This window comes from Semicossyphus pulcher, unplaced genomic scaffold, assembly GCF_022749685.1.
Source record: "Semicossyphus pulcher isolate SPU_LCO1_2020_fin unplaced genomic scaffold, fSemPul1.0.p SCAF_8, whole genome shotgun sequence".
Taxonomy (NCBI): Eukaryota; Metazoa; Chordata; class Actinopteri; order Labriformes; family Labridae; genus Semicossyphus; species Semicossyphus pulcher.
Window position 1 is genome coordinate 1,817,950 of NW_027211759.1, and position 14,294 is coordinate 1,832,243.

At 46.7% G+C, this 14,294-nt stretch overlaps 1 protein-coding gene across 1 annotated transcript in view; it reads left to right on the forward strand.

Annotated features, from left to right (window-relative positions):
- Window positions 1-8,616: 8,616 nt before the first annotated feature.
- immp2l (inner mitochondrial membrane peptidase subunit 2) overlaps window positions 8,617-14,294 on the forward strand; it is a 106,395-nt gene continuing 100,717 nt past the window's right edge. Inside the window, exons 1-2 of the mRNA XM_069687003.1 lie at window positions 8,617-8,751; window positions 13,587-13,690. Of these exons, the coding sequence (XP_069543104.1) occupies window positions 8,617-8,751; window positions 13,587-13,690 (239 nt within the window). The remainder of the gene's footprint in view (window positions 8,752-13,586; window positions 13,691-14,294) is intronic.

Here is a 14,294-nt window from a genome sequence, read left to right on the forward strand (position 1 = left end):
AAGTCTTCTTCAACACAGCATGATGTTCATTCAGTCACTGATGCTCCCACTGAGAGTCACACAGACCAGGAGGAGGAGGGGGGGGGGGTTAGGGCGGGGCTACCTGTGCACCTGTGACAATCATGGCAACCGCACAAATGTCGTGTTAAGCACTCTAAGATGCTCTGAGGAGTTCGTTTAAAGCGCCCCTGTCTGTGACATACTTACCAGGAACAACAGATGCCTCTTGCTAACTGAGGTAGTTAAACCCTCGCTGCTTTCCAGCTCCTTCCTGTCGTCCAAATATGGTCAATTCTGGCTCTAGAAAACCAAAATGGTGACGGCCAAAATGCCAAAACTGCAGCTCACGAACCAATCGTCCTCTTCTTAGACGCTCTTTGATCAAACCCTGGTTCCTCACACGGCTGGTCAATCGCTGTCATTTAGTGATATCAAGTCAAAAGCAGTTTCTTCTGTTCTGCAGGTCCTTCCTGAAACCTCAACGACTCCTTCAGCCAAACGGATAAAATATATGAAGTTCTTAAACATACTTTTTTACACTTTTTGGTCGTTAACTTTCCACAAAGTCTGAATGACAGATGAAACCTGGACATGAGCCAGAAAGCAGCTCTGTGTTGTGATGTGTTGGACCTGGTTGTGTCTGTGTGCTTCATGCTTCTCTGTGTAGCTTGAAAGCTAAACAACCTGAGGAGGGAGGAAGCTGCAGCTCTCTGGATGAGGACGTTTACATCTGAATCGCAGTATGTTCAGAAACATCTCAGGAGCGTGTCCTCCTTCGCTTCCTATAGATTTATTTCTCGGTGCAATCATTTGTGATTTGGCTGTCACGTCTGTTGACATCTGGAGCTTTGATTTCTGAGCTGTCAAGTGGCTTTCAGCTTGTTTCCTGTCCCTGAGTGGCAGCCTGAGCTAATGACTCTCACACCGGCGGCACAAACTGCCCAATAGGCCCCCGAGGTGAGCGGGAGCAGGGATTTTTGTCGAGTTTTCCCTGCTGCCGCGGCCTAAAAAGCCACGTCTGATGTTCTGCATGAGAGACAAATCCCATTTGTGTCCGCGGCAGAGGGCCCGGATCCTCCCGGCTTACAGTCAGCGCTGACACCCGCCCAATAATCACCTTAGTTTAGGCTGAGCGAGCACGGTCATGGCCGGCATCGCACGGCGGCCTGGAGAAGAATAAATATTTGGTGATAAGGTTAAAGAGATTATCCGGCGAATGACTTATTTCATATAAGTACCGAATGCAAAGTCAGGCCAAATGTCAGAGAGAGAGAGAGGGAGAGAGAGAGGGAGAGAGAGAGAGAGAGAGAGAGAGGGAAAGAGAGAGAGAGAGAGAGAGAGAGAGAGAGAGAGAGGGAAAGAGAGAGAGAGAGAGAGTTTGTCTCCCTCTCAGAGGATGGAGACGTGAGGTTTGTCCAACACTTTGTTGCAGAGCACAAACTCTGCAACAACCAGGCAGTCTGACGTGCACGTTCATGCTCCCTAAAGGTACCGCTCCTCCGACACCAACAGCCGGTGCGTTTCCTGCTGTGTGCTACTAACCAGGGCCGGGTGATGAGACATTGTGTGCAGAAGAAGTCTGTTACGATGTGTGTTTGTAACGATGATAAACTTGATATATGTTTGCTCTCTGGATGAGTCTAACAGGCTCTCACCGCAGAGATGAGCCTGACAGCAGCAGCTGAAAAATAGGAATGAAAAAGTCATCAGCAGAAAGTTTGTTCACGGTGAAAGAAAAATAAGACGTGCAGGTTTTTTATCTAAATAAATCCAGCTCATGTTGGTGTTCTTTCCTCTGTCACAACCGTCAGGATGAACTGTAACTCTAAGAGCAGTTAAATCATCAGCATGCTGTTTGTTCTATCCAAAGCGTTGAAATATAGCAGTATGATGATCCCTGCAGCCTCTAGGGGGCGCTCCACCGAGCCGTCACCTCTCCATCTGCAGCCTCTCGTCTTCTATGAAGCACTCGTCAGGAGCAGACACTCTGCTGCCTGTGGGCCTTCAGCGGAGAAACAAACGTCTCCTTCATATGGAAGATTTGATCCTGTAATGAGAGCACCGGTCGAGTCGCTGGGCAGAGGAACGCGGGGGGTGCGCAGGTGACTTGGTTACCTGGAAGTCGTTGAGTTCGCTGTGATGTTGTCGAGTCTTTCCACCCGATAAAAGCTCTGCAGAGGAAGCGGCGAGTTCGCACCGTCCTGCTGGTGATTATGGGTAATCTGCAGGAAGAGTCTCACTGATAGAAAAGGAAAGTCCATTTCAGTGAGCTCCACGCACTTATCGAGGCAGGTGGAGGTGAACTGTGGGTCTCGGTCAGACTGTGACATTTACTGAACGTCCTGCAGCTCTGGCCTTTACATCCTCCTGAACATGAGGCTCTTTAAAGGACACTTTGACTGAGAGACTCGCTTCCTGTTGTTTTCAAGCTTTTGTCTAAATAACTGTCCTCGTGTTGAGATGAATACCTGTATCATTTAACCAAATGAGCTGAGCTAAAGCTCAACTCACTGCTCCCGAAGACACTGATGTTTCTATAAAGATTATTTGTATGGCATCTGTCTGTGAGAGAGAGACAGGAGTAGGGCCGACGTGCAGCGCAGGGCCGGGGGTAAGAGCCGAGCCCGGGCTGCTGAAGCTCGGACTCCGGCTCTGCTCCGCCACGACACACTGACGTTTAACGTGAAACTGCTGCACTCAGTGTTTTCATCAGCTCTGTTTGGCTTCAGATGGAGATGACCTCTGTGGATGCTCGAGCTCCCAGCTCCCTCCGCTCTGGCTGCAGGTTGTGACTCTGCTTCTGCACGAGCTCTCGGCCCCTCTGAGCTTTTGTTTATGACGCGCTGACAGCTGCACTCCGGCACATTAACGTGAGCTCCGCCGGGGGAACGTCTTTATCAAGTCTGCAGAAAAGACATTAATAGTGTCGACACGGTGACAAACGAGTTAATGCAGCACGTCTCCCTCTCGACATTGTTATTCATGCCGGGGCCCAATGAGCAGCAGCAGCTCTGTAACAAGCGGCGGCGACGGACTCGACAGGTTATCATAAACAAACACTTGGAGCGCGACAGAGCTCCTGCTTTCTATCAGCACGTGAGAGTTAAAGAGCAGGGTCCGTGTCGGCCTCTTTAAGTCCTAAAGCAGCTCCTCAGAGATCTGTCACAAGTTCAACAAACCCAATTCTACTAACCATTTCCACTTTATTCAGATGAGCGCGATACAGAGGGAATAAATATCAAATTCAGAGAGCGCAGAGCCCGGAGCAGATCTCAGGTCAGCGTATCAGCCGCCATCAGGCCCCGACTTTGTGCTGTGCTTCTGCTCCCATTGCTGGAATTGAATTTCTGGCTCTCTGTGCTGGACTCCATCTCAGCCGGTGACTAATGTTGGCGTTCCAAAGCTTTTCCAGACCGATAAATCCACAGGGGAGGATGCAGCGAGGCAGCGGGGACGCTGATTACAGGCAGCCGCTGCGAGATCTCCCCCCGAACCAGCTCCACTTGTGCCCTGGCAGCAGTTCTGCGCTGTGCAGACGGGGAGCGGATAAAAGGCCTGACCTACAAATACGTTTAGATGGAGACTCAGGAGGGCGAGAGCTGTGGCACAGAGGAAGAGGAGGGTCAGACGCCGCTGTGCTCAAGCTACTGTAAGACAGGCGGCTGCTACTCAGGGGTTAATTAAACCTGATGCACCTGTTTCTCACATCTACTTGGACAACCAGCATCCAGGTAAATCACATCTGAGATATTTCACGGAGGACGTGCAGGTATCATTTCATATCCACACAGATGTCCTGCAGATCCGACGTGCTGACGGTGCACGAAAGACTGAGCTGATGTGGCTCTGATATCAGGCGGGAAGAGGTGCTGTTCATCCATCCATCCATCCATCCATCCATCCATCCCTCCCTCCATCCATCCATCCCTCCCTCCCTCCCTCCCTCCCTCCCTCCCTCCATCCCTCCATCCATTCATCCATCCATCCATCCATCCATCCATCCCTCCCTCCATCCCTCCCTCCATCCCTCCCTCCATCCATTCATCCATCCATCCATCATCTATACCACTTATCCTGTTCAGGGCTGCGGGGGGGCTGGAGCCTATCCCAGCTGTCACTGGGCGAGAGGCGGGGTTACACCTGGACAGGTCGCCTGTCAGTCACAGGGCTGATACATGGAGACAGACAATCTTTCACGCTCACTCACACACCTACAGGCACTTTAGAGTCTCCAATAAACCGAGCATGTGTTTGGACTGTGGGAGGAAGCCAAGCACCATGCACGGGGAGAACATGCAGACTCCACACAGAAAGGCCCACTACGTCTGAACCGGGACTCGAACCAGGAACGTTAGAGGACAGATAGAGAGCAGATGGAGGACAGATGGAGGACAGATGGAGGACAGATGGAGGACAGATAGTTATGGACAGTGAAATCTTTTATTGTTGCAGACAGTAAAAACAACCAAGCCGACTGTTTGTGACTGATTGACATTCCCTTCATCACACGGCGCCTTCCAGTCATCGACTGTCCTCAACCCTTTGTAGCAAAGTCTCCTTGACCTACACTTGGGCTGGTGTCAGTTTTCAGTGTGTGATTCTATGAATGTCCCACTCGCTCTCAGACCTCAGACAGACGCACGCTGGATGTTTATGCCGTCTGTTTTTACCCTGCTTTCCAACAGAGGATTGTTGCCTTTGAATTGTGTTCATTTCAGGGAGCAGTTTTCAAGGTCAGAGTTTCTCACAGAACACAGACACGAGTCCTGCAAGTTTTATGGAGGAACAAATTCTAAGTTGAACATCAACACTTCTTTGACAGCGAGGAACGTTTCCTGAGAGGATCCTGTGATACAAGACAAAGTTCCTTGTAGTAAATTAAGTAAGTTGTCTCTTACTTTCCTGTCACCTTCTCTGCATATTCACGTCGCCATCCTGCGATGCTGCATTAGAATCTGTATCTCTTGTGAAGTTGGAGCTTAATCACAACATGAGCCTTCATCGTGTAAGAGCTCATGAAGCAGTCCTCCTCCTGTCAGTTTCCCTCGCAGGTTTGTCGGTCGGACACTGAAAACACATCACGCTGAGCCCGTCCTCCCGCGCCGCAGTTTTTCATCCCCTCTGCTTTTCACAGCGCGCTCCAGGAAGCCCAGACAGGCGTGAAATGACTGACCAGCCGGCGGCAGCGGCGGCAGCCATGCACCGCTGCCTCCAGCACACAGCTATCAGCCTCGTCTGGACATCCAGCGTGCGCACTCTGGAGATCTGCTACAGCTATTACCTCCACATCACAAGGCTTCAAATGGAACATCATCAAAAGCACACTGTACTCTCTCAACGCTTAACCCGTCTGCAGCTGGATGAGCTTCAGTGCAGACCAGAACTGTTTTGAGGGGAGTATGAAGGACTGTCACATTTGAACTGTCTCGTGATGAGGTTCCTTTGTTTACCGGGCCCATTAGTAAGTGAGTGAACAGTTAGTGTTTACATGGAGGTCAAAGTTTCCTCTGTGGTCGCACGAGATGAGAGAAATCTTCTTCCCATCAGAAAACGGATTTCTTACCCGGTGCGTCCACTAGACGTTCTTGTTGTTTCCACTGACAGGCTCAGATTGTTATTCTAAGTGTGTGACAACATGACAGAAAGGATCCCTACAGAGATAGACCTTTTTGTTACAGAGGAAGATGATTGTTTTAACCACACACAGACGTTACATCGCTCTCTGCACACACACCAGACTCCATTCAGAAAAAACATGCAGGATGTTGGTTGCTGGTCAACCGCTTACTCGATTGATTAGTTGTGCAGTTTAAATGTGTTTTACATTTGGTAGCCTGCATGGACGCTCTTACGCTCTTGAAACCAGCCTGCCTGACAGTCAGAGAAGTTGTTCCACATCTCTGCAGCTCACCACCGCTGCATTGAAAGATTAGTTGGCATGATCCAAACATGGATGAAGACTTTCTTTGCACAAGTAGCATCTCGGCCCCGAGAAGAAACTGCCTGTACTGTAGTTGTTTGAAGTAGTTTGCAGATGCTAACGTGCTAACTTGATAGCAGCAAAAGAAGCTGCACTTGTTCCTGTCGGCTAACCTCATCCCGTCAAAGTTTTTAATACTTCCTTGCCATTTTGCACCACAGGAATCCTGCAGAACGTTAAGTTATAGGTGGAGTATAGGAGGGTTTATCTCAGTATAATTTGCTTCAAAGTCTGCAGTTTGTGTATTTTTAGTTTCTTTGGTCTGTCTCTGCCGAAGCCTCTGTCCCACACATCACATCTCGTCTAAACTTTTTTGTGAACCTGAAATCCTGAAGTTCAAACTGCGTCAAACTGTGAACCTGCAGCTGTTCAGTAGACACCAACAAGACGCTGTGTCTGGAATAAGCAGAAACCCGTGTCTAACAGAAAAACACCTCGGCTTCAGACGTCACACACACACACACACACACACAGAGCCACACATGCTCCTCTAACACAGTGCAGTGTCCCCGGCCTCAGTGTGCGTTACGTCCTATTAAACACGCTGATCTGCCTCCGCCGGGCTTTGTAAGACATCCGCTCCCACCGTGTGCTGCAGAGAGGAAACTCCAGCGCCCGAGCAGAGAATCTGTTCTAGCATAACAATCCATCCTGACATGAACATATTGCCATTACACTTCCATACAGCCCAGCGCGTAATTCCCCCTCACGGAGAACAAGTGTATCATCAGAGGAGCTTCAAGGTTTCCGCTCGGCTTTCCAGTCGAGCCGTTCCCGCGCCGGCACCTCGCAGCCCGGAGCGCTGCACTCGCACGACCTCGTTTCCTGGAGCTTGCTGTCGGCTCGTTTACACCATGCGGCTGACTCAGCAGGTCCCACATCAAAGTGGAAATGAAACATCCTTCTCACCTTGTAAGCTCAATGTCCACATCGTGATGTTCTGCTTTAACAGCAAGACGCCCCCAAACTGCACGTGCTGTCTTCTTCTTTTAAATCTCATCAATAAAACAGAACGGGCAGTTTTACTGCAGACGGGTGGAAACTTCTCCATAACTTGTTATAGTTCTCACAGCCGCGTAAGGAGAGGGGCATAACTGATCTACATTATCATTCTCTAACTGACTGACACTGTTCATCTCTTTTTAGTCCTATAAAACTCATCCAGATTCATTTCAGGATGAGTCAGGCCGTCTTTGTGGAAAAGGTTGCATCACCCAAGAGCTGCAGGTTTTATAGTTCTTCTATAATCGGATCCTCCTCCCCTGCCATGCAGGAAGTATAAACTATAATACTGCAGCTATTATTTTAAAATATAACAAACCTTTCAAACGTTTTTGAACATATTTGTGTAAACAGTTTTAGGCCTGAAGCCTCTGACGATCCCAAAGTTTAACAGTCCGTCTCTTTGCAATATGCATGACTTCGGAGGACCCATCGTGCTGTCGAGTTTCTATCCCACTTAAAATATGGATGCTGGCTCCACGCCGCCTGCTGTGGCTCGCTTACAAAACAGCCACACAAACGTCTCCTGCCTGCTGTAACGTGGCTGATGTAGGGGGAGAGGGCTCGCGGCGTGCAGCAGTTAGCAGAAGCAGATAGCTGGTTAGCTCAGGGAGCTGACAGATAACAGAGAGAGGATTTCCACACTTCATTCTACTTAACATGGACCACACAATGCCAGGTCTCTTTCACTAATTACACCTGAGCAGTGGAACGTAGACACATAACCTGCACCGACTCGTTACTGATGAGAGTCTTCACCTGGCCGGAGCACGCAACACGGGCTCTCTGAGTGCGTCGCGCTTCACTAGCACAAAACCAAAACAAAAGGGGGCGCCGCCTTGTGGCGCTGTTTAGTACTGCAGTAATACAACAGCTACTGACTGTTACACCTGAACACGCTCATCCAGGTCTACACTCCCTCCCGCCCAATGAAAGGCACCTGGTGCTCCCATCACAACAGGGCCCTAAGTCTCTAACTAGACTCTTCTCCTCTGTCGCCCCCCGGTGGTGGAACGAGCTACCAAACTTTTCACCTTTAAGCTCGAGACCCAGCTCTCTCATCAACACCTCCGCACGTAATGATGTTGAAGATGAAGATGGTGATGTTATTCTACACGCCCTGTGCTTTGCCCCCGTGCATTGTTTTATGTTCAGTCATTACAGGCTGCAGTGGTGAGTTCAAGGACCCATGTTTTCATCATTTGTCAGAAGAGGAACAACCTTCCCACCTGTGTCAGACTCATCGCCCATCTTCATCCTGCACTCAGAACTCTGGCTCACGTTTCCAACCATAAATACAGCCGTCACATTAAATGTAAAATCTGGGTTCATTAAAGTCTTTGGCTGCAAAAGCTCAGCCAGAAAAGGCTGAAAAAACTCGCTCTGTGGTGCGTCCGATACAATCCAATTGAAGTGCACGTACACGTCTTTCCCCCATGTTCGCTCTGATCTGCTTCCTGTGTAGTTTTCTATTACTCTCCTGCTGCTGCATCGACCTGCTCTCCCCACAGAGATCAATAAAGTTTAATCTATTGAAGTCTAATCTGACTTTAGTGCTGCTTAGTTTCCTGTGTGTCGTCTCGCTTCTGATGCTTTCCTTTTGTTTGTGCTTTTTGTTGTTTACTCTCCAGGTGATGGCTCAGCGGGCGACGAAGGGGCGGCACTACCTGCGGGCGTTCGTTAGCGGCTTCTTTGTCGCTGTTCCTGTCACGGTCACCGTCCTCGATCGATTCGCCTACGTGGCGCGAGTGGAGGGAGCGTCGATGCAGGTGAGAAGTTACACAAGGCTGACAATCAGAGTGAGAGAGAAAGCCTCCTGCTGCCTGTCTTCAGAGACGCTCCCGCGGTCCACAGGAGAGCAGGCTGCTGTTTCTAGACCTCTTACTTTACAGACAGCTGATAATGAGGAGGTCAGAGGTCACAGCATCCTGCTTTGCGGTGATTTTGCGAGATACAAAGCACAGAAAAGAGGCTGAGAAGGTGTGCCATCTTTCAAGTCAAGGCAGCAGCAGAGCAGCAGCTCCTGTGTTTTAGGAGGTTAAATCAGTGTTTTTCTGAATGGAGTCTGGTGTGTGTGCAGAGAGCGATGTAACGTCTGTGTGTGGTTAAAACAATCCTCTTCCTCTGTAACACAAAGGTCTATCTCTGTAGGGATCCTTTCTGTGATGTTGTCACACACTTAGAATAACAATCTGAGCCTGTCAGTGGAAACAACAAGAACTTTTAGTGGATGACCTTTGACCCATCAAGGATTATGTTGCAGCCATTACAGCCTGTTTCACTGCTGCAGGATGAACACATCTACTTAGACATTCAACAGAAAAGAATCTTTTTGTTGTAGCTCCACAAACCCTCTTTTATTCTCACCCCAGCAGTGAACAACCTGAGCGCGCCTCGTTTCAGAGACGTTGAAAGAAAAGGAAAAAGTGCTTGTTGGGTTTTGACCGAGTTGCTTTCCTGTCGTGCTGCTTATCATCCCCGACGTGTTCTGCATTATGCATAAAACAATCTGCTGTCTATTTTTAATGAGCGTGAATATTAAAAGTGCATGTTGCTCTTTGGTTCGTGTTGTATATTCATGTCGCCGTGTATCTCGGGTCATGAAGCCGACCAAAACGAGAGCTTCTGAAGAATCCGAGGCTTTAATCAGATCTCGTGAAGTCACTAATTAAACGAGTGCAGAGCGGCTGTTTCTGAAGGAGGACACTGTTATTCTGTGAATCTCTGACATGTGACGGGCAGCGCCTCTGTACCACCGCTCCCGGCTTCACTCTGGTTAAAGTTTGATAATCTGTTTATGTGAAGCTTCGTCTTTATTAAGTCTTTAAACAATCTTGTCGTCTGCAGAGAGGAAGAGTGTCAGAGTCCCATCGAGGTCTTTACCCTTTGTGTGACGGAACAGTAAGTTGCTGGTATTTAAAGATGAAGGACCCCAACAGTAGCAGGGAGTCGTGGCTGCTATCTTGCTCGCCATTAAATATTCCCATAATGCAATCTGCCAGTGCATTGGGTTAAAGGTCTTTGACTCTGATTTTCTGGCTGATGATTGGTGACTTTATCCTAAAAACTAGTGTGTTTTGTTCGAGGCTTCTCCTGTGTGCAGTAAACGATGTTTATGAGAGGTCAAAGCAACATAATGCTAAACTACTTTACCTTAAATATGAGCTTTGAAATGATTTCACTGGTTCACTGACTGCTTCAGCTTTTACCTCCATGTTTAGACAGAAACCAGAATGCATTTTGCCTCGTGCTCACACTCGTCTCTGTTCACAGATTCTACATAAAACTGTAGAATCTTTGCAGGCAGGATCGGACTTTGATATAAGAGTCACGTACCAGCAGGCTGCGGCGTATGGGAAAAACACTCTGTGTGATGCAAATTCAAAACCCTGTTGCGTTTGTTTCTGATTGTTTCTGATTGTTTCTGTGTTTGCTGCATGTTTGTTTTAATGATGTGGTTTTGACTTTGCAGCGTGTCCTGATGAAAATCTTTTGGCCTGCTGCAGCATGTCTGCCCTTGTTGGCCGTCGTAGATCTTTATGTGCATACCAAAGTTGGGAGCTGGCAACAAGCAGAGTCTGCTGTCTGCTAATAGCACTAATGCGCTAATCAAACTAACCACGAGCCACAGTGCATTTTACAGGTGCTAGGTCGTGGGTGAGTTACCTCTTGACAATCAGAATTGCTGATTTCGATCTTTTTAGTGTTTGTGCTAAGCTAAGCTAAATGTCTGCTGGCTGTAGCTTCACAATTTCCGTGCAAACTCAACCGTAGTTTCGGTCTCATCTTGAAGCTTTCTGACATTTTGGTACATCGTGTTATTGGCAAAGAGTTTCTGCAGTGGTGATAATAAGTTTTCAGAGTTTACAGAGTTTGAGGTGTCGTCAGGCCACGATGGTGTCTGTCTCACATGTCACATGCGGTTGTTTTTCTGCAGAAGTCGTTTTCCTGAAGTCAGACGTTCATTGTTTGGAGCAGCAGGTTCATCACAGAGCAGCAAGAGAGCGAAGACACAGAAACACTGAGTGTGTGTGTGTGTGTGTGTGTGTGTGTGTGTGTGCGCGCGCGTTCCCTCGTCCTTTGTGCAGTGCTTGGTTGGTTGTCTTGGAAACAGTGTTTTCTGAGCTCCAGAGTAACGGATGGTGATGAATATGCACTGATGGAGTTTTTAATTTATGTCAGGAAGAAGGCGATCACACTCGAGATTAACTCAGAGTTTCATACATTTAAATGAATCATTTTATTATTCTATTACTCCTCTGATTATCTGATGAACTCCTGAAGATGATTTCAGTATCTTCAGTCATCTTCAGTTCTTTCACGCTCCTCCTCTTATCGGCCTTTTCTGACCGTAAACTGAAGCTACATGTGTGAAGCTCACTGAGCTTGTTGTTGCTGCATCGTCACATCATTTAAAAAAGTCAGAACCTTAATGTTAATTATTCAGCTTCATTAATTCTCCGTTTGCCATCAAATCAACTTAAACCAACAACAAACATCACAGACAGACGGGTTACATTTTCAGCACACAACAAATAAATAAATGACAGCATAAATTATGGAGTCATGAAGCGGCCGACACATGTTTAAATCTGTAAAAACATTACATTAAATAAATAATAAATAAATCTGGACGTTAGCATTTATTATGTTCATATACTTTTGCTCTTTTACTTCTGTACATATTTTATGAATATATTTTTCTATTTGAAGCATAAAAATGGGTCTAAAATATATCAAATAATTAGTTCTGTTATATGTTTATATATTACATTTTTTATATCTTCATATTTTATTTATTCCTTTTCTTATATCCACATTTCATAAATGTTTTTATTCTGAGGACAGAGATATACTTGCTCTTTGACCTTGTGCTCGCGTACACAAGCGGCTGGAACGTAATTGTTCACAGTTGACTTCCCCTACTGCTCATGTGCAGACTGCAGCTCGCGTACGTGTAGCGTTCATTTTTGAGGACGTGCACAGCCGACGCTCCACGCAGACGCAGGGAGCACGGGGCAGCCGTCATGTGCACACGAGCGCGTAGTTAAAAGTAATTTCTCCAGCTTCAGTAACTCTCCTGCATATCTCCACATTTTTTGATTTACATATTTTAGTCTTGAAGATTTTTCTCTTTTTATCACATTTATTCTCTTTAACAGATTTATTCTTTTTTTGACTCCATATCAAAGCAATTTGATTGACAGCTGAACGGTTCAGCGGATCAATCCACATCACATTTAAAAGGCGATTATTAAAAATGGCCGCTGCTGGTCAAAATAACTTCAAGTTGTTTAACTGAATGACTTTTAGATGTTTGTTTTAAACGCATGACGTGGGGTTGAACGACGGTTTGCTTCATGCATTTCTAATTAGAAATCCACAGGTGGGTCTTTCAGGGTGCAGAGGTTAATTTTCACTATTAAAAAGGTCACAACACTGAAATTATTGTCATTATTTCAGACTTAACTTCTGCATAAACTTTAATACTCAAAGTTTTGTTTGCATCATCTCTTTAGAAGCTAAATGAATGATCAGACAAAGTGCTGCTGCAGCCGACCTGTCACACTCCTGTAGATGCAGACTCACTGCAGCAGCAGCTTCAGACGCATCCAGCTGATGGAAATATGAGGGAACTGATGAAGTATCAAACTCGAACTGATAAACTCGCAGGCTGGCAGCTCTCACAGGGATATTTATTTTAGGGGACGACAGAGGAGAGATTTCCTGTCAATTACCTCGTGGAGCATGAAATGGCCCGAGCTCGTCCTGTTTAATGAAACCGTCGTCGTGTCGCTCGCTTCGTCACGCGTGGATCCTCCGAAAAGTGACACAAAACGAGTCGTAGGAATAATGATTTTTATCATCATCGTTGTTGCTGAGGGAGGAAGTGGGGGCATCTCAGACAAGCGTGTGATAGAGCTGTCATGGAGGACATGGCTGTTTGGAGTTTTATTTAACACAACAGTGATATTTGATATAAATCATGTTACCACTAAAGGAGGGAGACGTCTGCTTTAAAGAGAGACGAACGACCAATCACAGCAGTTCTGCAGTAAACGTCCACGCTGACTCTGAGGCTCCGGTTTAAAAAGGAAAACGGTGTTTTTGCTCCTTTTTCTGTTTTAAATAATTAACAAACAATTTAACTACGAAGCATTAGAGCCTGCTGGATTTAATGAGGTCTATCTCTGTCATGTTGTCACACGCTCAGAATAACAATCTGAGCCTGTCAGTGAAACAACAAGAACTTTTAGTGGACGACCTTTGACCCATCAAGGATTATGTTGCAGCCATTACAGCCTGTTTCACTGCTGCAGGATGAACACATCTACTGGAGACACTCACACACTGCTTGTTCTGATTGGTCATTTGGTCCCAGCTTTAAAAAATACAACAATTCTCCTTCACGTACAGGATCAAGTTCAGTCTTATGAGTTATATTAAGTGTATTCAGCCTGTTTGGTTCTGCTGTATGACTCATTAAGCAGCTGCTCCCCCCTCGTGTGTCTTTATCCTTTTCTTCATCCAGAGAAGTGATGATTTCATGTTCTATCAGAGTGTGTGTGTGTCTCATATTGTTTGTGTTTTTGTGTGTGAGCAGCCCTTCCTGAACCCAGAGGGGGGGTCGGAGTGTGACGTCGTGCTGCTGAACCGTTGGAGTGTGAGGAACTACCAGGTCCAACGCGGCGACATCGTCTCCGTCCTGTGAGTAAAAAAAAACAACACGAACTGTTAGCGTTACAAAACACAACGCAACACGACATCACTACATTATTGAATGGCTTTTAAAAGGCCTAAAACACTGTGTGCGTCTGCGTCTTTGCTGCAGTCGGCTGGTGGACGTCTCCTTTGTCTGTGGATGATATTCGAGCCGACCTGGTTCACGGACGTACAGATGGAAATGAAAGTAACTCACTGATCTGAGTCTACCTCAGTACCTGTTTTAAAAGCACCCAGCACGGGGACGCACAGATCAGCAGCAGCAGAAAAGCTGCACATTCGTCTACCAGCTTTAACTCTGTACCACAAACACGTGCATATTTGTTTATATTGATCACTGATACATGACCACACAGCAGCCTCTGGTGTGGATAAATGAAGCCAATGTGGAAGTGCAAAAAACTGCAGTTCCTTGAGTGGCCACTTGAGGCTCAAGAAGCCAAGAAATAACATTACAGCAGATGGGAAAACGCCTGTTTTTACAGCAGAAATAAACATGTTTACAGCCTGGTACAAAAAACTGTTTGGTCATAGATAGCTAACTTAACTAATCAAGATAACTGATTGGGGTTAATTATTATATAACTCA